General features: G+C 52.9%; 1 protein-coding gene across 1 annotated transcript; it reads left to right on the plus strand.

Annotated features, from left to right (window-relative positions):
• The first annotated feature begins 2,720 nt into the window (after positions 1 to 2,720).
• On the plus strand, positions 2,721 to 27,187 carry TTLL6 (tubulin tyrosine ligase like 6). Its single transcript, XM_041000973.1, is given in 15 exon segments — positions 2,721 to 2,768; positions 10,073 to 10,299; positions 11,062 to 11,102; positions 12,169 to 12,287; positions 12,415 to 12,545; positions 14,564 to 14,720; positions 15,873 to 16,016; positions 16,560 to 16,645; positions 19,439 to 19,664; positions 20,837 to 21,012; positions 21,372 to 21,560; positions 22,351 to 22,525; positions 23,426 to 23,707; positions 26,010 to 26,394; positions 26,934 to 27,187. Coding segments are annotated over 15 exon segments (2,640 nt in total).
• Positions 27,188 to 27,852: the final 665 nt, after the last annotated feature.

The following is a 27,852-nucleotide window of genomic DNA, read 5'->3' on the forward strand; positions in this document are numbered from 1 at the left end:
AGGACATCCCTCGGTACTGGTCGTGTAGGTTTTACTGTTTCAGATCTGCCTGCCACAGCTCTCTGTCTAGGATTTCCTGTCACTATCCTGCAGCCCCACAGAGGGTGAAGCCTGTTTTACTCTTTAGTGTGTTGTAGGGACTGGTGGAGGAGCGAGCGAGGGGAAGCTGGGGGCGGGGTGAGGGACAGGGAGAGCAGCTTTCTGGTATACCCTTGCCCTGCTCTTGTCATTACCCCTGAAAAGGCAGTGCTGCCAGGTTCTGGCCTGTTAGCTCCTGGGCCAGCAGCCCGCTCTCCTCTCATAAATAACCAGTTGTCAGGGATTTTAATGGAAGCCGTAAATTTTGCTACTCCTTCTGCCTCTTCTCCCTTATTTGCATCATAATATCACTCCAGAGGGATTCCTGCGTGGACTGGAGCCTGGCAGAACAGATTGTTAGGACGCTAGGGGAAAGAAAGAGGCGGGGAGGTGGGGAGAGGAGCAGTTTTGGGACAGTTGGTCTTAGGAAGCATCTGCCGGGTGGCCGGTGGACAGTGGTCACCTGGGCCCTGAGGACCTTGGAGAGGAGGAGGGGCCATCAGAGGCACAGAGAACTAGGTAACACGGAGAGGTTTCTGGAAAAGTGGCAGATGGGCTGCCAGCTCCTCCTTAGACCCCAGAGTGAACACACGCACCTCACCAGCCAAGGTTTCTAGCACCTGCTAGGGGCCACCCAGCTACAGCCTCCAGCCTCGAGCAGCAGGCTTCGGTTTCCGCTGTTGGAGGACCCCAGGTGGGAAAGGTGACAAAGATTATTTACATGGATATCTGATACTTAATAGTGAGAGCTCACTAAACAGCAGGGGTGGGGGAGGGGACAAAGGTTTACACTTTATAAGGATGCAGGTGGGGGAGGGGGCTAAGGCTGCAAAGGGTTCACACAATATTTAAAGGATGCTGACAGAGACTCTCTGACCTTCCCAGAGACTGAGAGACCTTCCCCGGGGGACAGAAGGTTTGGGGCTACTGCTTTATTCAAGTCAGGGCAGCTCAGATAAGACCTCTCCCTGCACCTGCTACAGACATTCTCATTTTGACTTCACCGTCCCTGTTGAGCCGTCCCGCTCACAGCTTCTGTTTTTGTGACTGGCCTCCCCAGGATCATGCTGATCAATACTAGTACTTTCTTCCACAATGACTTCTTTGTGTCTCTAGGGCGACATCCTGAGAGCACATTTATTAGCACTGTTTGGTGGGAAAACCCTGATATTAGTAACACCTGCTTATCTACTTCTTTTTAAAGATTTACTTATTTTGAAGTGGGAGTTACAGAGAGAGGGAGGGAGAAAGAGAGAGTGAAGTGAGAAGTGTTCCATCGGCTTGTTTACTCCTAAAATAGTCACAAGGGTCAGGCCTGACCAGGAGCTTCCTCTGGGTCTCCCACACAGGTGGCAGGAGCCACAGCACTTAAGCCATTTTCCATTGCTTTGCCAGTAGGCACAAAAGCTGCCATCCCTATAGGATGCTGACATGTCAGGCTGCAGCTTTATCTGCAGCAACACCAGCTCCAGTGGAGTCTACTTTCACCTTGGAAAAAAGAAAAGTTCTCCCTTTGAAGTAACCTTTGTACTGCCCTGCTGGCGTTTTGCCTCCTAGACCCGCCACTTGGCATGTCCTTGATATCCATCACAGCTCAGCATGAAGTCCTGAGCACACGGATGGGCTAAACTCTTCGCGGAGGCCTCTTCTGCTCTCCACTGCAGGTTTCTCCTGCTGGTATACCTCCCCCTGCTTGCCCTGGAAAGCGCCCTGTTCTGCCTGAACAGTAGGGGTTTTCTTGTCTCTTGGAGACAGAACCATCCCTTCACAGGAGCTATGTGTGGGGTCCTCAGACTTGAAGATGGACACGTTGCGTCCTCTCCATTGGAATATATATATATGGTTCTCAGCTGAAAATGGACTCCTTGTTAGGTCTTTTCACCAAATTCTATATTAACCTATGAAAGAAACATGCTCTGCCTGCTAGTCCTTTTCCTGTAGTCTGGCAGGCAGAAGTCTGGGCAGAGACAAGTGCGAAGGGAAATTCCTGGAATCCGATTATTACCACCATTCCCTGAGAACAATCAAATGTTGGAGAAATCAACTCTCTTTCCCCTTAAGCCTTACTGACTCTTCAGTGGGTCTGGGCGGTCCTCTCATACTGGCTCGTGACTCAGTGAGCCAGCGAGGACCACCCAAGCTTCTGAGAGTCCAGGAAGGCCCAGCCGGCTTACCCAGGCAATTATACATCTGAGATCCCAAAGCAATCCAATGGCCTCACACTGCGCCTTCTGCTTCTGCTTTTGGATATTTACGCTCCCCCATGGTCTAAATTCCAGGCGCTCCACCTGTCCCGCAGCCCGAGCTGGGAGCCAGGCGTTGCGGATGCGCCCCGAAGGTCGGGGCCCGGGCAGCACCTCCCCAGCCCCGGGCGCACGGGGCAGGGCGGGGACCCGCAGCGGCCGAGCCCCTCGCGCCGGGAGCGCAGCAGGCGCGTCCCTCGCGTCTCCAGGGACAACCTGGAGCGCGGCCCTCGGCCGGCACTGGGGCGGTTAATCGGGTTCGGGGGCGGAGGGAAGGGGGCGCGGCCACCCGCTGCAGGGCCCAATCGAAGGCCTTGGCGCTCCTTTATGCAAATGTGAAGGCCGGCGGACCCCAAGTTAGGAGGAGCACGGGTTGGGTTAGGGGTTGCGTGGCAGCCAATGGGAGCGTGTGTCCTTAATCTGTCGACGAGGGGGTCCGCAGGTGTAGTCGCGGGGGAGACCGGGGACTAGGAATCGCGGGTAAGAGCGCCCCCAAACCTGGTATGACCCCAGCCCGAGGCCTCCTGGGACCCCCGAGAACCTGGCTCGACGCGTCCCCTTAGGCTACCTGGGAACGGATTCCCCAGGGCTGCCCTCTGCTCCCGCGGTGGCATTCCAAGTCATCAGCCCTTCACCCTTTTTGCGCCCGGGCCGCGTAGACCCCCGTTCTCCTCTGGACTTCTTTTTCACACTTCCCATCCTCCTCTCTAGCCAGCTGTCCCTTTCACATCAGCCGACTCTGGGACTCACACACAAACCCTCTCTTTCCCCCATCTTCGGGTCCTTCTCCCATCGCTTCTCTTTCTGGATCTGGACATGCCTTCCTGATAAGAAATTTCCCATTTTTCCCGGTCGCCTCTGCCGATGTCCTGCTCACTTCCAGCTTGTTGACCCGTCTGCTTTCTATTGTTTCTCAGCCCTCCGAAAGAACACACTTCTCAAAGTGTGTTTGGATTTTTGGATTTGGGATTTGGATCTGAGGTTATGTTTGGAAAAGGGAGTGACACAGGTGCTAAAGTTTATGAAGCATCTGCCTATGCCTGGCACTCCAAAACATATTCAGTATCTATACCGATCCTACCATTATATTTTTGTTTTATAAAAATGGCCTTTATTTTGATCCAAGTATTGCTTTTAGAACCTTAGAAATGTCAACTCTTTTTAATCTTTATTTGCTTGAAAGTTACACATAAAATGGGAGAGAGATCTTTTATCCTTTGGTTCACTCCCTAGATGGTTGTAAGGCCCTGGTTGGGCCAGGCTAAAGCTAGGAGCTTCATCCCGGGCCTCCCATGGGGGTGCAGGGGCTCAAGCAGGGAGGTTGTCTCCACTGCTTTCCTAGACACATTAGCAGGGAGCCGGATCAGAATATGAACCAGCTGATGTTGCAGGATCCAGCTTTATCTGCCCTTTCTTTAAACTTTAAAACAACCCCGTGAGATGAATGTTACTTAAGATGATTTTACTTAAGAAGAAACAGGTGCAGGGAGGCTAGGCCTCTCTGATTGCCTTCTGGAAAGTACTAGAGCGGGGCCTTGGCTGTGGACCCATCTGTCTTCGTTAGTAACGCACTGAGTGTTGCGGAGAATGGCTGGGCATGGGTCTGCCTTGAAAATGGCATCTTTCGATCTTACAGACTCGCTCGGTTTCTAGCAGGCTTAAGAGACAGCAAAATGAGTCTGAGTCAGCAAACATGCTTATTGTGCGCAGTAAATGCAGGCTCAGCGCTGCCTCTGGGCAGAGAACTTGCTCCAGGTGATGCCCCAGCCCCTCCTTGTGAATTCGTATTTGGCAAAGGACCCTGACAGGCCCTGTGCTGAATTCGAAGGCTTGTTAGAATGAACAACCAAAAGACCAGAAAGAGGAAATCTTCCTTTAATCCTGCACCAGCGCCATTTCTCTAAGACAAGAAGCTTTTATCCTCCTGATGGGAGAATGAGGAAGACAATAATTACCTGCCTTCCTTATTTACCTATATATTTAATTCATTTATTTGAAAGGTAGAGAGGTAGAGATCTTGGGCTCACTGATGCACTGATGCACTCTCCAAATACCCGCGGTAGCCAGAGCTGGATCAGACCAGAGCCAGGCACCAGACACTCAATGAAAGTCTCCTATGTACTGGAGCCATGACCTGTCGCCTCCCCAGGTTCACATTAGTAGGAAACTGGAACCGAGAACAGGGCAGGAACTTGAACCTGGGTCCTTGGATGTGGGATGTGGGTGCCTGCCCTTTGACTACCAGGTGTCTCAAGCCACACGGAGTCAGAGGGGCAAAGCTGAAAGCTAGTGCCAGAGGGCTGAGGGCCACAGCCACCTGGAACGTTTCCAAGAGCAAGCACTGGGGCGAGATGTGGACCAGAAGACTGAGAGGGGCGTGTGCGAAGGATATTTGTGAAAAGAGAAGGAAATGAAAGGCGGATGTGGTGGGAAAGCCCTTCAGAGCCAAGTACGCGCCTGGAGACTGGAAGCAAAGACAGCCGCGAAGGCCAAGGGTGAAAAAACTTGCCTAAAACTTACACTATGTTCCCTTATGATTCTTAATCAATCCTCAAATCATTCTTGCCTGTTATTTATGGGACACCTGTACTGATTCACTCTGTTTCCCACCCTCTGCCACCCCTCCTAGGGGAGGAGGGAGCTGTGTCATCCTTGTAAGAGTCCCTCTGACTTCCCAGGGGACCTGCTTCGAGTCCCCAGGGATCCTCCTGGGGCGGGTGCCTTCCATTGGGGTGGCCAGAGAAGGGCATGGTCAAGCTGAGGATCCGGGGCACAGAATATCTCAAGAGCAAACCTCACCTATGTTTCCCTGCTTCTCAGTGAAGGAAATGCTTCACGTGTAAGAAAATCCAAAGGTGCTTCTCACTGCATTGGTTACGGTTACATGGGTGGTACAACCTTACCTTAAAAAAACCAAAAACCCGACACCTTTGGGTAAATTTGTATTTATTAGTTTTGAAAGACAGAGTGACAGAGGAAGAGAGAGGAGAGAGGCTTTCATCTGCTAGTTCACCCCTAAATACATGTGAGAGCTGGAGCTGGGCTAGGCCCAAGCCAGGAGGCAGAAGCTCTGTCTGGGTCTCTGACATGGGTAGCAGGGACTGAAATACTGGCGCTTGCACTGGCTGCCACACTGGTGTGATAGTAGGAAGCAGGGTAGCTGGGACTCGAACCAGGCACTTTGATCATGGGGAGTAGATGTCCCAAGTCATGGCTTAATCTACTGTTCCACAGTGCACCCCCCACCCTTTGGCCCCCTCCCTTTAGTTTGAGAAACAGAGACCAACGGAGAAGGACAGATAAGGAGAACATTCCCATCCATCGGTCCACTTCTCAAGTCCTACAGTGGCTGGGGTTGGGCTGGGACCAGTCGCTCAGTCCCCCGTGTAGATGACAAGGACCCAACCACTTGAGCCATCACCTGCCACTGTCTGGGATATGTATTAGCAGAAAGCTGGTTTGAGGAGCCCAGCTGGGACAAAGTGTCAACACTACAGGATCAAACACCTGCCTCTTCTCTACTTTTTTAAACTCTCTAAATCACGTAGTACACTTCGCTTGCCCTCTAATCTTGAATCATGGGGAGATTACTCGGGGGCATGGGACTAGGAGGGTCCTGGCTGGGTGCACATCCTGCTTGTTCTCTGGTTGTGTGCATGTTCCTTCCCCTAGTCCAGCCCCTTGGGGCTGGGGTTGCCCTGCCTCTCACATGGGAGATCTGGATTGAGTTTTTGGCTCTGGCTTCTGGCTCTGGCTTGGCCTATCCAGCTGGGGCAATGGGTCAGCGGATGGTAGATCTCTCTGTCTCTCTCTTTCAAATAAAAGAAAATAAGAAATAAATAAATAAAATAGGGAAGCTCTGCTCATTGCTGACATAAAGGAACAAAGACCCATTTTTTTTTTTTCCAGAAGAAATAAAAACATCTGGACTTTTATGAGAAATCTGCATTTTCTAGTTACTGGCAGAGACTTGTATTGGACAACTGCCACAATAATAGTCCAGTGCTGGGGCCCCAGGGAAGGGCTCAGCAGGGTGGATTCAGGAAGCAGGCCACCCCTGGGAGAGGGAATTCTCCCTCGGGAGCCTGTGTGTGCTGGGCAGGTGGGTGGGGTGCGAGGTGGGGCGGGGAAGCCAGCGGGGATTCAGCACTGGGATTAAACAGGGAGGAGAGAGCTGGGGGAGAAGAAAGCAAGAGGACCCCAAAATGAAAGTAGTCGCCTGTGGCAAGGGCTATGGTCTGCCTTCAGGTGCCACCCAAGTGGTGCTCGTGTCCTGCGTGGCCCAGCGGAATACAGGAGAACTTGGGCAGAAATGACATGGCCAACCGATCCCTCTGAGGCCACGGATTCCTGCTCCTTGTGGCCGGGGCCCTCTCACACAAGCCTAACAGATTTTGACCGTGTTGTTTTTTGTTTTCTCTTTGAGGCAGATGAATATAAAGCAGCCATGACTCATTCTTACCATTTGGGCAAGGACTCGGAAAAGGGCAGAGACAACCTACAACTCGCAACTCCAGAGGTCAAGTTCAGGGTCAGTTTCTCCCCCAAGTTAACATTAACCTTTAGGTAAACCGTGCCACTCCTCCTTGAGGGTTTGGTAAACAGGAGCCATTGTGGAGGGCTGGGGGAGTGGAGCTGGTCGTTCACCTGCCAGGCAGAGAGCATTCCAAGGTCAAAATTTCACAGACCTTAGTTCTCCTGCACTTTGCCAAGAATATGCACGATTGCTTGGGGATGATCTACTCACCAGGCCCTGGTGTTCTCAGGTCACAGGGAGTGCAACTCCTTCTCCCTGCTGAACCGCCACTGCTGTGCAGGGACCTGGCTGTGTGCAGTCGCTCTCCCTGGCCAACCAAGCAATTCTGCCCTCCCTTTTGGGGAGCGGCTGCGAGTGAGCATTTGAGAGGAGCACATATGTGAACATTCTTTGAAGAGCTGGACTGTACCTGCACAAGAGCATGTAATTTTTTGTTTGAAAGACAGAGAGAGGAGAGAGATCTTCCATCTGCTGGTTCATTCCCCAAACGACCACAATGGCCAGGACTGGGCCACACTGCAGCCAGGCGCTTCGAGCTTGTTCTGGGTCTCCTATGTGGGTTCAAGGGCTCAGCTTCTTGAGCCATCTTCCATTGCCTGCCCAGGTTCATTAGCAGGGAGCTGGGTAGGAAGTGGGGTAGTCAGGACTCCAACCAGTGCCAAATGAGATGTCAACACTGCAGCTGGGGCTTAATCCCTCTGCCAGCCCAGGTTCATTAGCAGGGAGCTGGGTAGGAAGTGGGGTAGTCAGGACTCCAACCAGTGCCAAATGAGATGTCAACACTGCAGCTGGGGCTTAATCCCTCTGCCACAGTGGAGCCACCAGGGCCTGCTGTGAAGTTAGCTGTACGTAGCTCCAGAGTTGGAGGACACCATCACTACCAAATGTGGTTTGGGAAAGGGACAGATTGCTGGGGGGAGGGTACAGTGATGTTATAGACATGACTGTGGGGTTGTCTGGAATCAGCAAGTTTGAGTGAGGCGGAGAGGGCATCCATGAAGGTGCTGCAGCTCTGGGGAGCCTGCTACACTCACATATTGCTGGCAATAGTTGGTTCAAGTGGCTAGAATCCCTCTGGGAAGCAACTGAATGATCCTACACACACACAAGCAGAAGTTGTATAATTGTCATAGTCATTAGCCCTGTAATCCCCAAGGATTAAAAAAAGAAGAAGTAAAAACCCCTCTCCACATGAAAATGCATGTTCTAGAACTACGGATGTCACTCCAAATTGGAAGCCACTTACATTTCCAACAATAAGGGAACATTCAGTTATAATACTGGTATGTTCAGTGAAATATTACAGTCATTATCATCAAAAGAGGTTTATGACATGCTACGTGGGCCAAAGAGACAGAACGGACTTACAATCATTTAAGAAAAATTATGCTTAGAAATGAGTAGGAGAGAAATATATAAGTCAGTCAAAGCTGCTATGTGAAGCCAAGAGAGCTGATTCCACATGCTACCCCATCCTGAATGCTGCTTCTCCTGACGGTACTTTATTTTAATAATGATAAATTGCCATACAGAGAATGTATTTTAAAAATCCAAAGTTGTGAGGGAGGGACAGAGTATAAGCAGCAAGAAACCCAGAGGTACCAGAGGGGAAGGGTTTGTTTGATGTGGGGAGGAGGTTGGCAGGATGTCAGGAAAGAAGTCACCTGCCGATCATGGGGGCCTTGCGTGTGGGGAGGCTCAGAGAAGTTAAGTGGGCCTGACAGTGCTGGGCTACCCGAAGGCCAACTAAGCATGCTCCGTAACAAGTTGAGTGAAGCAGGGCCATGACCATTCATTTTTTTTTTCCAGTTATATTTTATTACTTATTTTATCACTTGTTTGACAGAAAAAGGGATGGAGAAATCTCCCATCTACTAGTTTGTTCCCCACATGCCCCCAACGGCAGCAGCTGGGATAGACTGAAGCTGGGAGTTGGGGACTCAGTCCCCGGCTCCCACGTGGGTGCCAGGGACCCAGTCACTGGAGTGGGATCTGCTCCTCCCACCCCCGGGTGTGCCCTGGCAGGACAAGCAGAGTGGGGAGCTGCAAGTGGGCAGGCATTGTATGTAGGCATCTCAGTCTGTCCATGCCTATGTGGGTTTCATTTTGTAAAATGACATGTAATATTTGCATTTATTTTGGGGGAGGGAATCCAGGATTATAGCTTGACATATGTGTATAACCTATGCTGATCCAAGCGGGATAATTAGCATTTCCATCTGCTCAAGTGTTAGTTTTGTGTGTTGGAGAACCTTCAAACTCCTCTCCTCTAGCTATGCAGACTTGTATAATGAGCTGAACCAGACCGCGATCAGCTCCAGTGCTGCAGAAACTTAGCACGAATTGCCTCCATCTAATCCTGTTTTGGTTTTCAGTATCCCCTCTCTTTTCCTTTCACCTTAATATTGATTTTTTCCCCCCACGCTGATATTTGAAATTGTAAGCAAGCATCAAGTCTCTTGGGGCTGTGGAGATTTGAACTTTACCAGACTTCCTTCCACGTTTTTTTGTGATCCAGTCTTGTGTTTATTTCAGAGTAGGTGTGGGGTGGGATCTCACAAAACCTGCACCTGGCCCTGGGCTCGACTCGGACACGTCAGTCAACTGCAGGCCAGTCCCATCCTGGCTGTGGTCCTGAACAGGCATGCTGTGTGCGAGGGCTGGTGCGGTGCTGAAGCAGTTAACCGACTTGCTCAGCACACCTCCACCTGCACCCTCTGGGACTGCTCCGTAGGCAAGGAGCTTGGTTCTGAGACTGCCTCTCCAGGCATCCACTCACCCTAACAATTAGACTGTTTACCAGGGAGCGCAGAGCACAGCATTTCAGCTAGCTCCTGAAATCCCCGCGGAAGGGGGTTAGGGGGAACCAAGGCCAGGATTGGCTGAGTGAGTCCCCAGCGTCCCAGCCAATGGCAAAAGGCAAAGTCACGCTCTTCCCTGAGCTTTCATCCACCGGTAAATGGGCAAGTTAGCCATCATAAACCCCTTGCTGAATTGGGAAGCAATGAGTACACCCAATTCTCCCTAAACCTCGATCCTTCCACCCTGATCCACCATGTAATCATTATAAAAAGATAAAAATTATTAAAAAAACAAAAACATAACAACGTGTTGCTGGGTCTTGGAACCCTGGTTCACTACACAGATGCGCAAGGGAGGGGGTCCCCCTACAGGTTGGTCCCCGTAACTGCGACTACCTCTGTCCTCTCTCTAGGGGAGCTGGTATTTCCCCAGGGCCTGCACCCTGACCAGGGAGATGTTGCATTGCCTGACTTCTGAACGGGAGCCAGTGACCCAATCTGAGGACCGAGAGCAGAAGCCCATGGAAGATCCTAAAGACATCATCACCCTGGCTTTTGTGAGAGAGAACACTGGGGTGTCAAACGGACCTCGGAACGCCCAGCACCAAGGCAAGAAGAAGAAGAAGAGGAAGAAAAAGAGGTTAGGATTGGAGGAGAAACGGGGATCTGTACCGGCAAGAACGGGAGGGGGCTGGAGCAAACAGGACCTTGGCAGACAATCAGAGAGCCAAGGACGATGAAAGGCAGTCCACACACTGGAAAAGAATCCACTTCCAGTGACCTGTTTTGTAGGACCCAGCAGGGGTGTGTGTATCCCAAAGCCACACTAGGTTCTAACTAAGCTTCATGCTGGTGATGTGTAGAAATGGCTTTGCCACACACATGCTCACACACACACACGCAAACAGGTGAGAAGATCTTGCAGTGGAGTGAGAAGGATGTAAATAGGAGAGACTGCTGCCTTGTCCTGGCCATTCGGGATGCTTTCAATGCAGACCCAAACTGACTGGTTAGAATTTGACCACAGCTTGTCCATCCTCATTCCCTTAGGCTTACTGGAGTTTGATTGTCCAGCTGCCCTGGTTGGGGCAGGAGGGAAAAGAGAATGAGATAAGATTTTTCACTTCCCATCCCAGTTGGGAGGAGAGGGGTTAAGGTGATGATGGTGGTGAGAAGCTACATGTAAAATTAGCCACGACTGGGACACAGAATGTCTGCGGCGATGTGCTCAGAGGCCACGTCTGCTGCCCCCTCTGTCCATGTTCAGATCCACAGCCTCGGGGCGCAGGGCAGACCTGGCTCTGTGTGGCAGCTCAGACGGCATGCTGCACTGCTAGGCATGGGTGTCCCTGCAAGGGTGCCTGCCTCTGCCTTGCTTTCCTTTTCCTCTTCTTTTTCCCAGATGATTGGTGATCAATCTATCCAGCTGCCGGTATGAGAGCGGTGAGTATTTTGCAGCGGATCCCCTACCTTTTCCCGGGAAGGGGCACTCCCGTGTGTGCCCAAGGATGCAAAGACCTGGTCCTCCCAGTCCAGTGAACTCTTTGAGGGAGTTGGGTATCTCGCTGTCGGAACCGTAGGTTCTGAGCACCATGTGTCTGATCATAGTGACATGGGGGGGTCTCATCCCAGAAGAGGCAGCTGTTGCTGCAGCCAGTGGCTCACTTTTATTTTTATTTGCTTTTAGAGATTTATTTATTTACAAGGCAGTTGCAGAGAGGGAAAGGCAGAAGCAAAGAGAGAGAAAGAGATCTTCCATCCATGGGGTCACTCCCCAAATGGCTGTAATGGTCAGAGCTGGGCCAGGACAAAATCAGGATCTTCTGAGTCTCCCACAGGCATACAAGGGCCCAAGGACTTGGGCTATCTTCCACTACTTTTCCAGATGCAAGGAGCTGGAGTGGAAGTGGAGCAGCTGGGACTTGAACCTGCAAGTAGCGCTGTTTTAGAACATAGGCTACGGCTGACCCGGCCTGCAGGCTGACTTCATGCCACAGAGCACAGACTTGTTGTTGTGCTGTTTGAAGTTCAAATCCAGTTGCCTGCAGCCGGTCTTGGCCTCAGCCTGTGACTGCCAACCCTTCTCGCTTTCCGGAGCTTGAAGGCATCAACTCCCAGCTCTTCACGCTAATGGGCAGAAGAACGTGAGGGCCACTCGAAGCTTTGGTTTTTCTGCTGATTTGTTCACTGGGTCAGTGTGGCTCTGGTTGATGTCAGGGACTGGCTTTATTCCCCGAGCCCAAAGAGCTTGAGAAAAAGTCAGAGGTGTGCTTTCCAACTGGAGGAAGCCAGGGCAGGCAACAAATTCATTCCGGCTCACTGCCATGGGAATTCCCAAGCACGGACATCAGCTTCCACAGCTTCAACCTCCCTGCATTTCCCTTTCTTGGAAGTGGTGTACTTGGACAGGGCGATCTGGCCTCCAACCCTGAGACATGAACCCCTTTACCCCACACTCCTTACCCACCTCCTGGGCTAACCTCCCATCCCTTCTTTCATGCCCGGGTAGTGCGCAGGGCAGCCGAGGAGTACGGGCTCAGGGAGGGAGGCGAAAATGATGACTGGACCCTCTACTGGACAGACTATGCCGTGTCGCTGGAACGGGTGATGGAAATGAAAAGCTACCAGGTAGCTCCCTCAACCCTCGAGCTGTGCACCTGCTGGGAGGAGGACGCCCCATTTCTGTCACTGTCCCCTAGGGGGAGCTCATCGCATTCCCCAGTCCTTTCTACCGCCCCGGCTTACTTCTCTGCAGAAAATCAACCATTTTCCTGGGATGAGTGAAATCTGCCGCAAGGACCTGCTGGCCAGGAACATGAGTCGCATGCTGAAGATGTTCCCAAAAGATTTCCACTTTTTCCCCAGGACCTGGTGTCTTCCTGCTGAGTGAGCGTCTCCCCTACCCAACCCTACCCCAACCCCGTTGTTACCCTGCCTCTGCTCCTGATTCTTGGTTGCAACCCTCCCTTCCCACATGGCCTCCCATCTCTCCCCTCTGTTCAGGAAGAGGAGGGATGAAGGGTGTGTCCAAGGTTGAGAAAACACAAGGCTCTCCCTATAAAATTAGATGACAATTAGGGGCTGGGTGTCCTGGAGGCTGCGCCTGCAGTCGGGGTGAGAGTTTGTTCTGACCCTGAAAACTGTTGATTTTGAACTTGTTCCAACCATTCAACTGTGCAGTCTCTGAATCTGTAAGGACCCTGAGTGGCTCCAGAGAGTGCTGGGTGCTGGTTGGAGCTCAGGGGAGGAGCGGGGACTGATGTCCCGACTCTGTCTCATGTGGTCAGTCCTTACTTTTTTCCGTACTCGCAGTTACCCCTCTCAGATGCATACACAACTCGCCAGTGTATAAAAGTGCTCCCTGGGCTATGCTGCCCAGAAGCAGGAGAAGTGAAATGTCACACGAACACGACTCCTCAGGGTTGAGGCAGGTGTGGGGTGTGGGAAAGAAATTACACCCTCTGAGTTACACTCATGGTAAGGGCATCAGGGGATCGCCCTCCGCTGTCCACTTAGGGCTTCTGGGTCCCCGGACTGTCCTTAGCATGTCTGGAACAGCTTTCAGGGCTTAGCAGCCACCCAGAAGGGTAAGAGTTTGCTGCTCACTCAGAGGAGTCTCCGACCTTCATGTTCCCTGGGCAACTCTGCAAATCAGTGACTTCTCCAATGGCTACAGAGTCCTTCCAGGTGAAAACCAGACCCACAAACATGACCAGTGTGAGACACAAAATCTGTTCATTCGATTCCCACTCTGTCTTCCTTCTGAAATACACCTGCTTCAAAGGTCTTGTCTGCATTCTCCTCCTCTGGCTGAGCTAGGGGGATCACAGCCGGCACACTGAAGCCCACTGTGTGGAACAGGTTGTTTGATCCATTGCTCGTGAGACCTTGGGCTGAATCCGAGACTTCAGGTCATCTCTCTGCAAACCTAGAAGGTCACCCTCCCAGGCCACAGCCACTGTGGTGGGGACATGGCACACCCATGCATTGCTGCTGACCCCAGTGGATGGGACAGGTTTCCTCATCCTTGTGAAGTTGAGGTTTAGTGAAGTGAGTTTTTGCAAATCATTACACAGCTGCCCAGGGGTGTTGCCTCCTTCCAAAACCCAGGCTCCCTGTGCACTGCACATGCTCTGCTGCTTCCTTCACGGCCAGCCCAGGGCTTTGCCACTCTTTATCATCATCAAGCGCTAGTTTTGGTGCACGCATTGGTGCAGGGGTTAAGATGCCAACATCCTGCATCAGAGGGCCTGGGTTTGATGCTGAACTCTATTTCTTCTTTTTTTTTTTTTTTAAGATTTATTTATTTTTGTTGCAAATTTAGATGTACAGAGGGGAGGAGAGACAGAAAGGAACATCTTCCTTCTGATGGTTCACTCTCCAGCTGACTGCAATGGCTGGAACTGAGCTGATCTGAAGCCAGGAGCCTCTTCTGGGTCTCCCATGTGGGTGCAGGGTCCCAAGGCTTTGGGCTATCCTTGACTGCTTTCCCAGGCCACAAGCAGGGAGCTGGATGGGAAGCGGGGCTGCCAGGTTTAGAACTGGCACACAAATGGGATCCTGGCGCATTCAAGGTAAGGACTTTAACGGCTAAGCTATCACACCGGGCCCCTATGCTGAGCTCTATTTCTGATACCAATGTCCTGCAAAGGAAGTCTCCAGGAGGCAGCAGCGATGGCTCAAGTAACTGGGTTCCTGCCATCCATGGTGGAGACCTGGATTGTGTCCCCAGATGCTGGCTTTGGCCCTGTCCCCACCCCACCTATTTGGGGCTTTTGCAGAGTGAACCGGTTGGGTGAGAGCCTGCCCTGTGTGTCTCTATCACTTTCTTCGTCTTTCTGATCAGTAAAGCCAGCCTCCTTTCACAGAGGTGCCTAACTCGTATTCCCTCCCGGCTCTGGCAGCTGGGGTGACTTGCAGGCCTACAGCAGGCTGAGAAAGAACAAGACATTCATTTGTAAGCCAGACTCAGGCTGCCAAGGGAGAGGAATATTTGTCACACGGACGGTGAAGGAGATCAAGCCGGGGGAGGACATGATCTGCCAGCTGTATATCTCAAAGGTACTTCCTCATTGCCATGCTTTTCCTGGGGCTCACAGCAAGCCAGCCTGTGCCTCCCACTGGACAGAAGGTGCAGCGGTGCCAAGGAGGGCAGAGGTGGGGTGGGGCGAGGGGGCACGCCAGGCTGTTCTCTGCCTTGGACTTTGTCAGAGACCAAACCTCTGATCAGGGGTGCTGCCATGGCCCTGGGCCAGAGTGGCCTCCACCCTTGCACCCTGGTTGCTCCATCTGGTCCCTCGTGTCCAACAGAGGAGAACCGCAGAGTGCCTGTGGCTTGGGGAGGGCCCACCTCACTCGGTGATAAACTGTTGTCCCTCCACGGCTAGAGCTCAGGGGTCCCAGTGCTGTGGCCCACCATGGGGCAGGGGAAGCCTCGGCCTGGCTAGGACAAAGTGGCCAGGAGGTAGCAGAGCAACTCACAGAGTTGCAAATGCAGTGTAATCCCACACAGAGACCCTGAGTCCTCTCCTTGGACAACTTTGTTTTATTGTTCTGTTCTTCAGACTCACTTTGCTTATCTGATGGGCAGAGTTACAGAGAGAAGGAAAGATGGAGGGAAATTTTCTATCAGCAGGTTCACTCCCTAAATGGCCACCATAGCTGAGGCTGGGTGAGATTGAAACCAGGAGCCAGGAGCTTCACACACGTCTTCCCTACTTGGTTGCAGGGGCTCAATCATTTGTGCAATCCTCAAATGCTTCCACAGTTGCATTTACAGGGAGCCGGTTTGGAAATAGAGCTGCTGGGATTTGAACTGGCACCCATCCAGGATACTGGCAGTGCAGGCAGAGGCTTAATTTGCTATACCACAGCTTCAGCCCCCACAGGACTCTTTAATGCAACCTGTTTTTGTCTCCAAGACCTCTCTTGGAGGTGATTCTTTGTGCCAATTGACAGGCCAGAAAACCAAGACGTGTTGTGGCTTAGTGACCTCCTGAAGCTCACCCTTTGGGTCACAAAGCAGCTCTAGTCTCTTATCAGCACCCCTCACTCCCAGCCCACAGACTCCTGGCCTGCCTGTCTACTCTAACCCGAGGCTGTGTGAGAGCTGACCCTGCAGTGGGGAGGGAGGGAGTGGGCAGAGATTTTCCAGCATGAAGTTGTCCTTCTTGGCCACCTCCGCCTGTGTGACTCCTGTCTGCCTCCTCCCAGCCCTTTATCATCGACGGGTTCAAGTTCGACCTGCGCATCTACGTGCTGATAACATCCTGTGACCCTCTTAGGATTTTCGTATACAATGAAGGGTTGGCCCGCTTTGCCACCACCTGCTACTCTCACCCTTGCATGGACAACCTGGTGAGCTAAGGGGAGATGCTTCCTCCCGCCATCCCCCTTCGCACCACCTAGACCCCTGAGTAAATCCAACTTCTCTATATGACCATCAGGGGCTGTGGCCAGGAGAGTTGAGCCCTCTGACCTAGGCAGCATTGTCCTCATGTTCCAGAAAAGACTGAAACCCGAGGGTACAGCAGACATAGACAAGGTCACATAGATAGGAAAAATGAGTCTGACTCCCCTGGTCAAATCCGCCCAGTGCCAAAGCCACACCAGGCTTGAGGGGGATCCAGGTGCTTGAGGGGGATCCAGGCCCATGTGAACCACCCCCAGGTCTGTCTTCTCTGCCCACCCACACACGTTGGAGGTTTACTGCAGGCAGCCTGGGTACCGGTACCCACGGCCCAACCTTTGGGGGAGTTGTGGGATAGCCCTTCTGACTCCCTGTTTTTGTTCCAAAGCCTCGCTTTTCTCTTCCATGCCCTTCAGTCCCAGGGGCCACGGGAGGTTGCAGAGTCAGGGATACTCCAGCCTGACCCCACAGCTCTCCTACCTCTTCCGCAGGATGATATCTGTATGCACCTGACTAATTACTCCATCAATAAGCACAGTTCAAATTTCATTGAAGATGCCCACTCAGGCAGCAAGAGGTAAGCAAGCAGCCTCACTTTTCTTCTTCCTGTGTCCCTGTCAGCCTCAGAGCCACCCTCACAGCTTCCTCCTGGATCCTGTGTGTGGGAGGGGTTGGGGGGGGCGGGGATGGCCATCTTGGGTCCCGTGATCTCAGCAGCGACCTCCTTGCCTCTCACCTTAGAGGAGACTCCATGGCCCTTGGGACTGTTAATCATTAAAAGGAGCTACATCGTAAACCCCCGGGAGGCTGGGAGGAAAAGAGATAAACAGGACCGGTTACCCCAGCACCCTACACACACCAGCACCAGCCCTGGTTGTACTTGGCCCTCTGCCTCTTCCACTGCACCAGGGGGAGGACTCGCCAGGCCCCAGTTCCTCGCCTGTGGGTCCCACCACCCCACCCTGGCTGCTGCTGTGAGAAGTGTCACCTGACCTGTGGCTCAGCTAGCTGGCTCTGGGATTCCCCAGAGAGGCGGGGAGCCATGAGAGGAATTCATGAGAGTGTCTTTACAAGCAGCTTTTTCATTCACCCTGTGTCTGGCCGGCTCTTAATTGAGGGCTGAGGAAAAAGGGAACTGAGCAATGAGTCTGCAAAGGGAAAGGAGCCAGCCAGCATTTCTGGGAGCCTGGGGTTTGTTGGTGCCAGGCCTGGTGCTCTGCTTGGACTAAAAAAAAAAAAAAAATACTACTTCTAGAGAGAGGGAGAGAGTTCCCCTATCCACTGGTTACTGTCCCAGATGCCCACAATGATTGAGATTGGGCCAGGTGGAAGCCAGGAACCAGGAGCACCATCTAGATCTCCCTCATGGGTGGCAGGAGCCAGGTTGCTTGAGGCAGCACCACCGCCTCCCAGGGTGTGTGTTAGCAGAAGCCAGAGCCAGGCATTGAACTCAGGCACCCTGAGATGGGAAGCAGGTGTCTCGAGCTGCATCTTAACTGCTGGGCTGGTCACCCTGGACAAAACATCTTCTGTTGCTAAATTTTCATGGCCGCACCAAGGCAAAAGCATCATCACCCACCCCGATGGACTACCATGAGTTAGGGGCCATCTCCACTTTATGGATTAGGATTGCCCACGGCCACGCAGCTGTAGCTGCTCGAGTGGGTGGAGAAGCTACAGTCTGCATCCCACAGTCAGTGGGCAGTCAGTGGGTCTGGCTTCCAGGCATCAGAAAGGCAGAGGGCCCTCATGGCTCCCACAGCAGCAGAATTCCAAAGGGCATGTGGAAACGCAGCAGGTTAAGGTCACGTGTGTGTGTGTGTGTGTGTGTGTGTGTGTGTGTGTGTGTGTGTGTGTGAAGATTGGGATGATTTCAGTGTCACCCCTTTGGCCACCATGTTGCCAGAAGTTCTCCCTCCTGGACTGTGAACCCCAGCTGGGCTTTTGGCATTGGTATGTGCTGAGCAACTATATTCAGGGGAGACCTGGCTCCCATCCACCCCCCACCTGCCAGTGGAGTCCGTGTGGGCAGGTTCCTTCCAGCTCTCTGTTTCTGGGTCTGTAAGATAAAGCCATTGTGAGGACCTGCTGTGCCTACCTCACAGGGTGTCTGGGAAGTTCAAGCAACCTGTAGTAGCCACACAGCCCGTGCTGCTGCCTGCTGTAATTCCTCCTGATCCTAAGGACATGGCCCAGAAGGGCCCTCATGCAAGGGCATCTGCATCCCTTGCCTTGTACCTCCCAGGCCTCCTCTCCATACTCAGGCCTGGGTAGTCATGTCAGCCTTCCCTACCTTTACCCTAACCCCAGGTGCAGCTACTGCACTTCTCCATCCTTCCGATTTCCCATCTTTAACACAGGACAGTTACAATGTGAACCCTGGGCTGGTCCACCCCACAGATGGGCCATGAAGCCCTAAAGAGATGATGTGTGCGAGTGGACCCCAGAAGCAGTAACTCCCACTGGTCTTAGGCATTCCATTAGGCACTCCACTCCACTCTTGGGTAACCCAGTGTGGCTCTCGAGTCTCTGAGCTCCTCTCACTTCTACTGTTGTCACTGCTACACTCACAGCCAACAGGCTTGCTGAGTACTTGCAGTAGAGCCCACCCTGCTCTTAGCGTCCTGTCTGCCCCACAGTGCTCTGGTCTGTGTACTTGGGAGCTGAGGCGTGAAGAAGTTAAGTGACGTGTCTGAGGTTATTGCGCTGCTGCTGGGAGCTGTCAGGGCTGGACCAGTTTATCGGAGCCTTCTCTTGGATGTGCCCTCATGAACCTCTCCACATGCCACAGGCAAACAGAATTCCTCCAAGATGCGTCTGCCTGCAGTTGAGGACTTTCTGTTCGAAAGTTGGGACAGTCCCGTCTGCCGTCCTGGGACCATTGGTGACCCTATCCGTGGAAGTGTGTCTTTGCCCTGTGGGCAGCCTGAAAACTAGATTTACGCATCTTTGATGTCCCTAGAATCCTCCACAATGGCGGAGGGGGGACCCGAGGATCAGTGTTCTTACAGGGCAACCCAGGGGCTTCTGATGACCTCTCAAGGCTAGGGGACCATTGCCGCTGAGGTCCAAGCATGACGCTAGGTGGGACTGCTTTTCCATCCACTAGCCCTATCCTGATCACTGGTGTTTTGTGGGTCACAGCGCATGTGCCCAAGTCCAGTGTGATGAGGCTGTATCTACCCACTCCAGGCCTCCAGGGTGTGACCCTGTGACTCCTGCAGGCCTCCGCCAGTACCAACACACGTCGCCTCCAACCCCCATCCCAGGTTGCCCTCGTTCCTGCTTCCCTAGAAGTTTCTGGGCCTTGCCCTTTGTGGTCAGGCCAGAGACTGGCCGCCCTGCCTCACAGCCTGTGGTTCCCTCCCAGGAAGCTCTCCACCTTCAACTTGTACATGGAAAGCCACGGCCACAACCTGAAGCAGATATGGGGGGACATTGAAGACATGATCATCAAGACGATCATCTCAGCCCACCCCATTATCAAGCATAACTACCACACGTGCTTCCCCAACCACACGCTCAACAGTGCCTGCTTTGAGATCCTGGGCTTCGACGTCCTGCTGGACCACAAACTCAAACCCTGGCTGCTGGAGGTAAGGGTGGTTAGCTTGTGGGGTCCGCTCCAACAGTATCCATCTCTTCGGGGATTCCACCTCCTGACTCACCTGGCTGGTTGAAATCAACTTCCGGTGCCCTGTCCTCCTCCTGCTCCCGGGCTTGCTGCCTGGGGCGGCTCGCTTAGCTGAGAAGTGGCCACCAGGGGGGGATAGACGGCTGGAAATGGGAGAAATCCTCGTGCCTCCCGGAGGTCTGCACAGACCGGGTTCACTGGAACCCTAGGACATCTCATCTCCCACCAAGCAGGTGCTTTTGGTCAAAGCTGGGTTGATACTTCCCACGTTAGGTAGGAGCCACCATGCCCAGCTCTCGAGGGGCGCCTGGACTACCCTGCTTCCGAGCATCCACAGACAGCTATCCCTGCTGGAAATGGGCAAGGGAGATGGGGGCGGGGGGAGGGAAGTGTTTCCTGCTTTCCCTAGAACCCCCCAACTCCCCTATCCTCTGGGGCTGGCTGCATCTGTTCCTGGTTCAGCTTGGCGTTCAGGAGTGCTCAAGCAGCCACACCATGAGGAAAAGGGGGTGCAAGGTGGGGTGAGAGTTACTCCTGCCAGTGTCAGGTTTGGGGGTGCGGTGGGGAGTTTCCTGGGGCCCTGCCCTCCCTGCATCCCCATCCCAGGCTCTCAGGGTGGGTGGGAAGGAAAAGACTGGCTGCTGTGAGCCAGCCCCAAAGAGCAGAAGGAACAGTGGGAGCAAGGCTTTGGAAGCTACCCAAAAATCTGCAAATTGCCTCTGGGTGAAACAGACATCTAGCGGAGTGGGTAAGGTGTGGGTCCTCTCCTTCCCCCCACCTGTTACCCCTCAACCTTGGCCAGGCTATAGCCCAAGGCCATCGCTCTTGCAAGCTCGTCCTTCCCCCATCCTCTGCCTATATGAGGGCAAACCAAGGCCACCCCTCAAGATTCTTCAACAGAGACTGAGGGGAAAACTGGTTAGACCAGAGGGGATTCCACTTCCTTCTCTCCTTACTGGGCTCTGGCCCAGACCCTCTCTCACGTCCCCTCCCCCAGGCCGCGTGCCAGGTCCTGAAAGTGGGTTGAGCTGGAGATGGCATCTCATGTGCCCTCTCCCCCACCCCAATACACACATCCCAAGCTCACTGAGGGGTGGTCCTGTTCCCAGCTGCCGTTTTTTTCTGCTCTCCCAGGTCAACCACTCTCCGAGCTTCTCCACCGACTCCAGGTTGGACAAAGAAGTGAAGGACAGTCTGCTGTACGACACCTTGGTCCTGATCAACTTGGGCAGCTGTGACAAGAAGAAGGTCCTGCAGGAGGAGAGGCAACGGGGGCGTTTCCTGCAGCAATGCCGGTCGCGGGAGATCAGGTAATCAGATACCTGGAGTGGAGGGGTCTGCTCTTCCAGCTCTTCCTGCCCGGCAGCCTGTGCAGGTCCAAGCCAGCAGCCCGCAGCTTACAAAGCCTTTGCATTGCTTCTCTGAGCCTGAGGGGTCCAGCCGTGACATGCACCTGATGGTTCTCCAGCTTATAATGATGAGAGGAGTGGAGCAGTTTGGGAGGGAGGATTAGATGAGGTGAGGCATGATCAGAGGAGAGGCCCAGTCCTGTGCTCAGCAGCCACTCTCCTGCCCAGGGCCTCCATGTGGCTGGCGATGCCATCCTGCTTAGGCGTGGTCCCCTCCAAGACAGCAACTAACCGTAGTCCTGTGTCCTGCTTCCCACTAGGATGGAGGAAGCCCGAAGCTTCCAAGCCATAAGGCTGGCAAAGACAGAGAAATACGAGAGGGAGAACCATGGTGGGTTCCGGCTGATCTACCCCAGTCTGAATTCGGAGAAGTATGAGAAGTTTTTCCAGGACAACAGCTCGCTTTTCCAGAATACTGTAGCTTCCAGGGCACGGGAGGTGTATGCCCGGTACGAGGGTGTTCTCCCCCGCCCCCCCCCCCGGACCCCTGCAACAGGTGGTGGGTACTTTAGGAATGCTCCTCGACCCTGCTGGGAGGGAGCACCTCTGAGTGGCAGCCCCGCCCCCAACTCGGAAGTTGTTGGAGGAACATTTGCTCTGCACTGCCTTCCCATGTAAGGTGCAAGAGCTGGAAGGTGACCTAGGGTGGAGCATTAGTAAACTGATGGGTGGCTGTTCCTGGAAACACAACCCTGAGACGGGCACCCCCACTGCACTCCCCAGTGCCTGTGGAGGTATGCAGGTATGAAGTCTAAGAGCTGGGTTCATCCCACAGAGCCCAATCCGTCCCGTCCATCCCCACCTCAGCTTATAGGAGGGCTCATGGAGATGATGACAGGAGGGAGGGGTGAGAGAGGGCCCAACTCCCTCTTGAGACTGAGTTGTTACCGCACAATTATGCCACTTTTATGCCACCTTCCGTCCATGTCTGGGACCCACTGGCCAGAGAGCCCCTGCAGAAGAGATGATCTAAAGGGGGAGCCCCGGGCTTTACCCTCCCACCCAGACCCTCTTCCCTGTACCTGCTAGGGACTGGGGAGGAGAGAGGATGTGTTGTTGAGGGACTAAGCATCCCTACTTGGAAGATGTACTGGAAGGATGATGGTCCTCACCATCCTGCCCTTGACCTTCAGTTCCTACTGAAGACATAGGGGGAGGTGAGTCTTGTGCATCCTTCAAGGACAGTATCTGCCTCTACAGTCTATTTCTAACCTCTGGAGACACGCCTTTGTTCCTCAGGCAGCTGATCCAGGAGCTGAGGCTGAAACAGGAGAGCAAAACTTTCCCACGGAAAGAGAAGAAGGTGGAGATGCAGGGGGAGTCAGCGGATGAACACACGAGGGGCAAGGGCACCAGGATATGGCAACAGAGACAGCCCTGGAAGTGCAAGACCACCCCTTGTGCCTCCAAACAAGTAAACCCTAAGGATGGGAGGGGAGCGTACGTGAGCACCCTGCCCTCGCTGGATCCCATCCGTGGTGGGAGAAGGGTGCTGCGAAAACCGCTGCTCCGAGCCCAGACCCACTGAGGGGGCTGCATGGAGGGCTGGGCCACAGAATGGGGAGCCCTGAAGACATACGGAACCCACCATCCATCAGACAGGGCCCCCTTTGCACTGGCAGGAGAGGGTCCTCACTAGCCCCATCTCATTGCTGCAGAAGGAAAGCAGCGGTGCTGTGCTGGTCCTTGTCTTACCCTCCAGGACTAAGGTCCTGATTGTCCTCAACCCCAGTCTTGGTGGGACTTCCCCTCTCTGCAGCAGGCCGCTGGCCGAAACTTGAAAGAGAGAGAGAGAGAAAGAAAGAGAGAGAGGCTGCTCAAAACATCATCTACAGGAGACTGGCCATGGCTCTTACGAATGGCCCAGCTCTGCACCTCTTCGCTCTGCAACAAGTGGGGGATTGGTGTCCCCATGTTCTGTATTCTAATCTTTGACTCTCTGGGTCCTGTGCTCTCTCCAAGCTCAGTGGAACAAATCTGTGGACTGTTCAATCCCTGTTTCTGTCCTGGAAGACACACAGGCAGGGGTGGGGTTGGAGCAGCTTTCTATTTGTTCACTGTTTCAGTCTGTTAGGGTCAGAGACCCTTTACGAATTGGATAACATCACACTTTTCAAATGGCAGCTTCAAATGGCTCAAAGGCACCTTGGTATGGGTCATGACAAGGCCCCAGGGTCCCAGCCTCAGGTTAGACTTAGGGAGACCTAATGTGCTCCTTCTCCCCTTCTTTGCACCCACCCTTGGGAGCACATGAGGCTGCAGGTGGACAGAGCTGGGTCCCCACGGGCTGTGTGTTTGATTTCTTCCTTCCTAGTCCTTCCAGCCTTTGTCGCTGGGGTCCTGTATCCCTGACCTGCTCTTGAATGTCGGAGATGTCAAGACAAACGAGCCAGACAGTGGTTCTCACGAGAAGACTCCCAAGAAGAAAGTTGGCCCTGCTGCCCACAAACCTACGTGTGCCCGGCACTACAGCTCCGTGCCCGACCTCAGGAATTCCAGTCTCAGCTGCTCTGGCCTGGAGCTTGATAAACCCAACAGTAGAACCAAGAAGGCCAAGTCTACTCCTGCCTTCGTGTGCATATTCCCGGGTACCAGAGTAAGTGGAGGACCACGCTTCAGGGCAGCGGGGGAGGGGAGGGGTGGAGTCTTGGCTCCTGCCCTCTTCTGTGGCCTTTGACTCAGCCCCTGGGGTTGCAACTTGTGGTGCCCAGGGTGTGGAATGATATACCTGCCATATATATGTTTCCAGAAAAGCAGAGATGTCTCCCATCTGTTTGTTCATTCCCTAAATGCCCGCAACAACTGAGACTGGGACAGACTGAAGCCATGAAGCAGGAATTCAAGTCAGGTCTCCAACCCAGGTGCTCCAATAAGACATGCAAGCCTCCTCAGCAGTGTCTTTGTCACTGTACCAAATGCCCATCCCATGGAATAATATTAGAAAGGCCATCCTAGGGGCCAGTGTAGTAATTCACAGGCTAATATTTTGCTTTCAGCACCAGCATCCCTTATAGGCGCTGAATCTAGTCCCAGCTGCTTCACTTCCCATTCAGCTCTCTGATGATGGCCTGGGAAAGCAGCAGAGGATGGCTCAAAGCCTTGGGCCTACTCCACTTCTGATCCAGCTCTTCTGCTTATGGCTTAGGAGAAGTAGCAGAGGACCGCCCAAGAGCTTGGCCTGCTGCTACCCACACAGGAGACCCAGATAAGGCTCTAGGCTATGAGCTTTGACCTGGATCAGTGCTGGCCATTGCAGCCATCTAAAGAGTGAACTAGCAGATGATTTTCTCTGACTTTGTACTTTCGTTCTTTTTTGTCTCTGACTTTCAAAATAAATACCTAAATCTTCATTAGAAATTTATGGTAAGGACCCGGTGCAGCAGTCTAGTGACTAAAATCCTTACCTTGCATGTGCTGGGATCCCATAGGGGCACCAGTTCATATCTCAGTTGCTCCACTTCCCTTTTAGCTTCTTATTGTGGCCTGGGAAAGCAGTAGAGGCTGGCCCAAAGCCTTGGGACCCTGCACCATGTGGGAGACCTGGAAGAGGCTCCTAGCTCCTGGCTTTGGATCGACTCAGCTCTGGCTGTGGTGGCCACTTGGGAAGTGACTCATTGGACGGAAGACCTTCCTCTCTGTGTCTTCTGCTCTCTGTATATCTGCCTTTCAAATTAAAAAAAAAAAAAAGAAAGAAGTGGGAGAGAATGAACAAATTACCAATATTAGGAGTAAAAGAAAGCCTGTCCCTATATACTCTGCAGATGTTAAACAAAAACTAGGAGATTCACATAAATATCATATGGATGTGACTCCTACTCCAGTGAAGTGGACCCACCCTCACAAGCTGAAATGCACCAAAACTCACTCAAGATGAAACCAGTGATCTATGTAGTCTTATTTATGGCTGTTACATAAGCTTTATTTGTATTCTAAAACATTCGGAAAAAGAGGAGTGAGCAGTTGGCACAGCAGTTAAGATGCCAAGTGGGGTGCCCAGGTCTCCTATCGGAGCGCCTGGGTTGAAGTGTCCGACTCTGCTTCCGAAGCAGTCTTCCGCTAACAGGCAGCAGATCGTGGCTCCAGGACTTGGATCCCTGCCACGCGTGTAGGAGACCTGGGTTGGGTTCCAGGGCCTGACTTCAGCCTGGCCCAGCCCCAGCTCCTGCAGGCGTCGGGGCACCAAACTCAGGCATCAGAATACAGCCTACGGGTGTCCCGACAGACGTATTAACTGCCGAGCCAAATGCCAACTTGTTTTCTGTTCTTTGACGCTGGACATGCTAACGAGTCTGAAATGATGTCTTGTGGTTCTGTTTTGCCTGTCCCTGGTAATTAATGAGGTTGAGCACCTTTGTCCATTTGTCAGCCATTTGTGAATCTTTAGACAAATATCCATTCGTGTCCTTTGCCCATTTGTAATGGAGTTATTTGGCTTTTGTAAAGTTGTTGTTCTTCATATTGTTTTTAAAAATTCATTTATGTTAAAGGCAGAGTTAAGAGAAAAATTGATTTTCCATTTGCTGGTTCAAAAAGAATAGAATGTGGGCCCAGCGCGGTGGCCTAGCAGCTAAAGTCCTTGCCTTGAATGCCCCCGGATCCCATATGGGTGCTGGTTTTAATCCTGGCAGCTCCACTTCCTGTCCAGCTCCCGGCTTGTGGCCTGAGAAAGCAGTCAAGGACGGCCCAAAGCCTTGGGACCCTGCGTCCGTGTGGGAGACCCAGAAAAGGCTCCATGGACAGATCTTCCTCTCTGTCTTTCCTCTTCTCTGTATATCTGACTTTGCAATAAAAATAAATAATAAATCTTTAAAATATATATATATATATTTTTTTAAGAATAGCATAGGAAAGACCTTTTTGCTGTGCACCTTCTCAGTATGGACTGTTCTCTCTTGCAGCCCCTAACCTCTGTAGAAACCTCACCAGAGCCCACTACCCCAGGCTCCACTTCCTCGGAATCTCTGGCCAACCTGACCTTGACCACCAGTTCTGAGTGCAGCAGCCCGGAGACAGTCAGGGCGATCTTCCAGAAAGACAAGCCACCACGCCACCACATCTCCCTGCCACTCCCCCAGGAGAAAACACCAAAACCTGTGCCAGCCACGAAACTTCACAGCTCCTCCAAGAATCAGGGCCCTAGCTGGTCTTGGCTGAAGCATGACCCAGAGAAGCAGCAACAGCAGCGCCTGAAGTGGGAGCTGTGTACCAAGGCTCCGCCCAGGAGGAAGCGCTTCTCAGGCCCAGCTCACCGCAACACCATGCTGGTGCTGGGCGCCCAGTCACGTGAGTGCCTTGAGGGACCAGGAGCTGAGGGGATGCAGGAACCTCACCCCCCGCCATCCCAGAGCCAGGCGTCCTCACAGCCCCTGCCCTCCCTGAGGCTGATGGAGATGAGTCTGAGCTCTTTAGGCATCTCTGGTCTGCTTGGGAAGAGAGTCTGAACTAGTAGGTGGGGAAGGGAAACGGAAAGGAGAGGCAATGATGCTTTGTTCATTTACTTTTTGAGATTGATTTATTTTTATTCGAAAGGCAGATATACACAGAGAAAAAGAGAAATAGAGAAAAAGATCTTCTTTCTGCTGGTTCACTCCCCAGATGGCCACAATGGCTGGAGCTAAGCCAATCCAAAGCCAGGAGCTTCTTCCGGGCCTCCCACACAGGCATGCAGGGTCCCAAGGCTTTGGAACGTCCCCGTTTGTCACAAGCAGGTCTTGCTGATGCTGCTTAAGGGCATCCCATCCAGTCAGGTCCTGGAACCCGAGTGGGAGGTGACCTCCGCCAGGCATTAGTGCTGACATTGCGCATGGCTGTTGCCTTTCCAGAAAACTCCTCCTGGTCCAGGGAGTGCCACTCCCACAGCAGCCGCAGCTCTGGAAAGAAGAAGCAGCTGGATACCTGCGCCCTCCCCTCCCTGCAGGGTCCTCAGAGTGACCTACGGGTAATCGCCACCCCAGCCCGACTAGATCCCAGGCCTGGACGAATCCATGCAAATGCTGTGAGGGACACATGTGTACAGGACCAGGAAGTGTGTAGTCCCTGCCTGGCCTCTGGTGTGAGAGGATGTGAGAAGAACTAGGTAGGTCAATCCACATATTGAGGTGTCACCAGGGGGCTCTTGGTTTTTCTGGAATGCTCTTCAGGTGAGAGGACAAGTGGATTCACAAAGTTACACAGGTAAGTTGGCAACTAGGAGGCCTCAGTCAAAACAGGACTCATCCAGTCCCACCTCAAGGAACACTTTGCCTTGTCTGGATGACTACAGCTGTGACCATAGTTAATGCAGGTCCTGGAGGCAGAACCATGGTTGGTTTTTACACCATTCAAGCTATGCCTATAGAGCTTAGGCATGTATCACTTGCCCCAAAAGCTGACTTTGTCATGGAACATACCAAAACAACAGCACCACGGAGCATGAGATGATTTGGAACCAAAGACTGTGGAGAGCCATGATTACACGGTGGAGGAAGGACATGATAACAGGAAAAAGGTCCTATCAGAAGCCCCTGGCACTGCCTGGTGGAAGGGCAGGAGCAAAACCCTAGCTAGGGCAACTCCCATGGAGTAGGGGGTATCTAGGGAGGCAAATCCCCCAGCCCCACTGCCTGAAGCAGGCTGTGCGCAGACACCATAGCTGAGTCCTTGGTGACCAGTGACTCGCTGGACGGGAGGACATCTCCTGGGGAGCTTGTAAAAATGCAGATTCCAGGGCCAGGGTACACTCCCAGGATTTTTGCCTCAGTG

Source organism: Ochotona curzoniae, unplaced genomic scaffold (assembly GCF_017591425.1).
Source record: "Ochotona curzoniae isolate NIBS_2020 unplaced genomic scaffold, NIBS_Ocur_1.0 scaffold_2453, whole genome shotgun sequence".
Lineage (NCBI taxonomy): Eukaryota > Metazoa > Chordata > Mammalia > Lagomorpha > Ochotonidae > Ochotona > Ochotona curzoniae.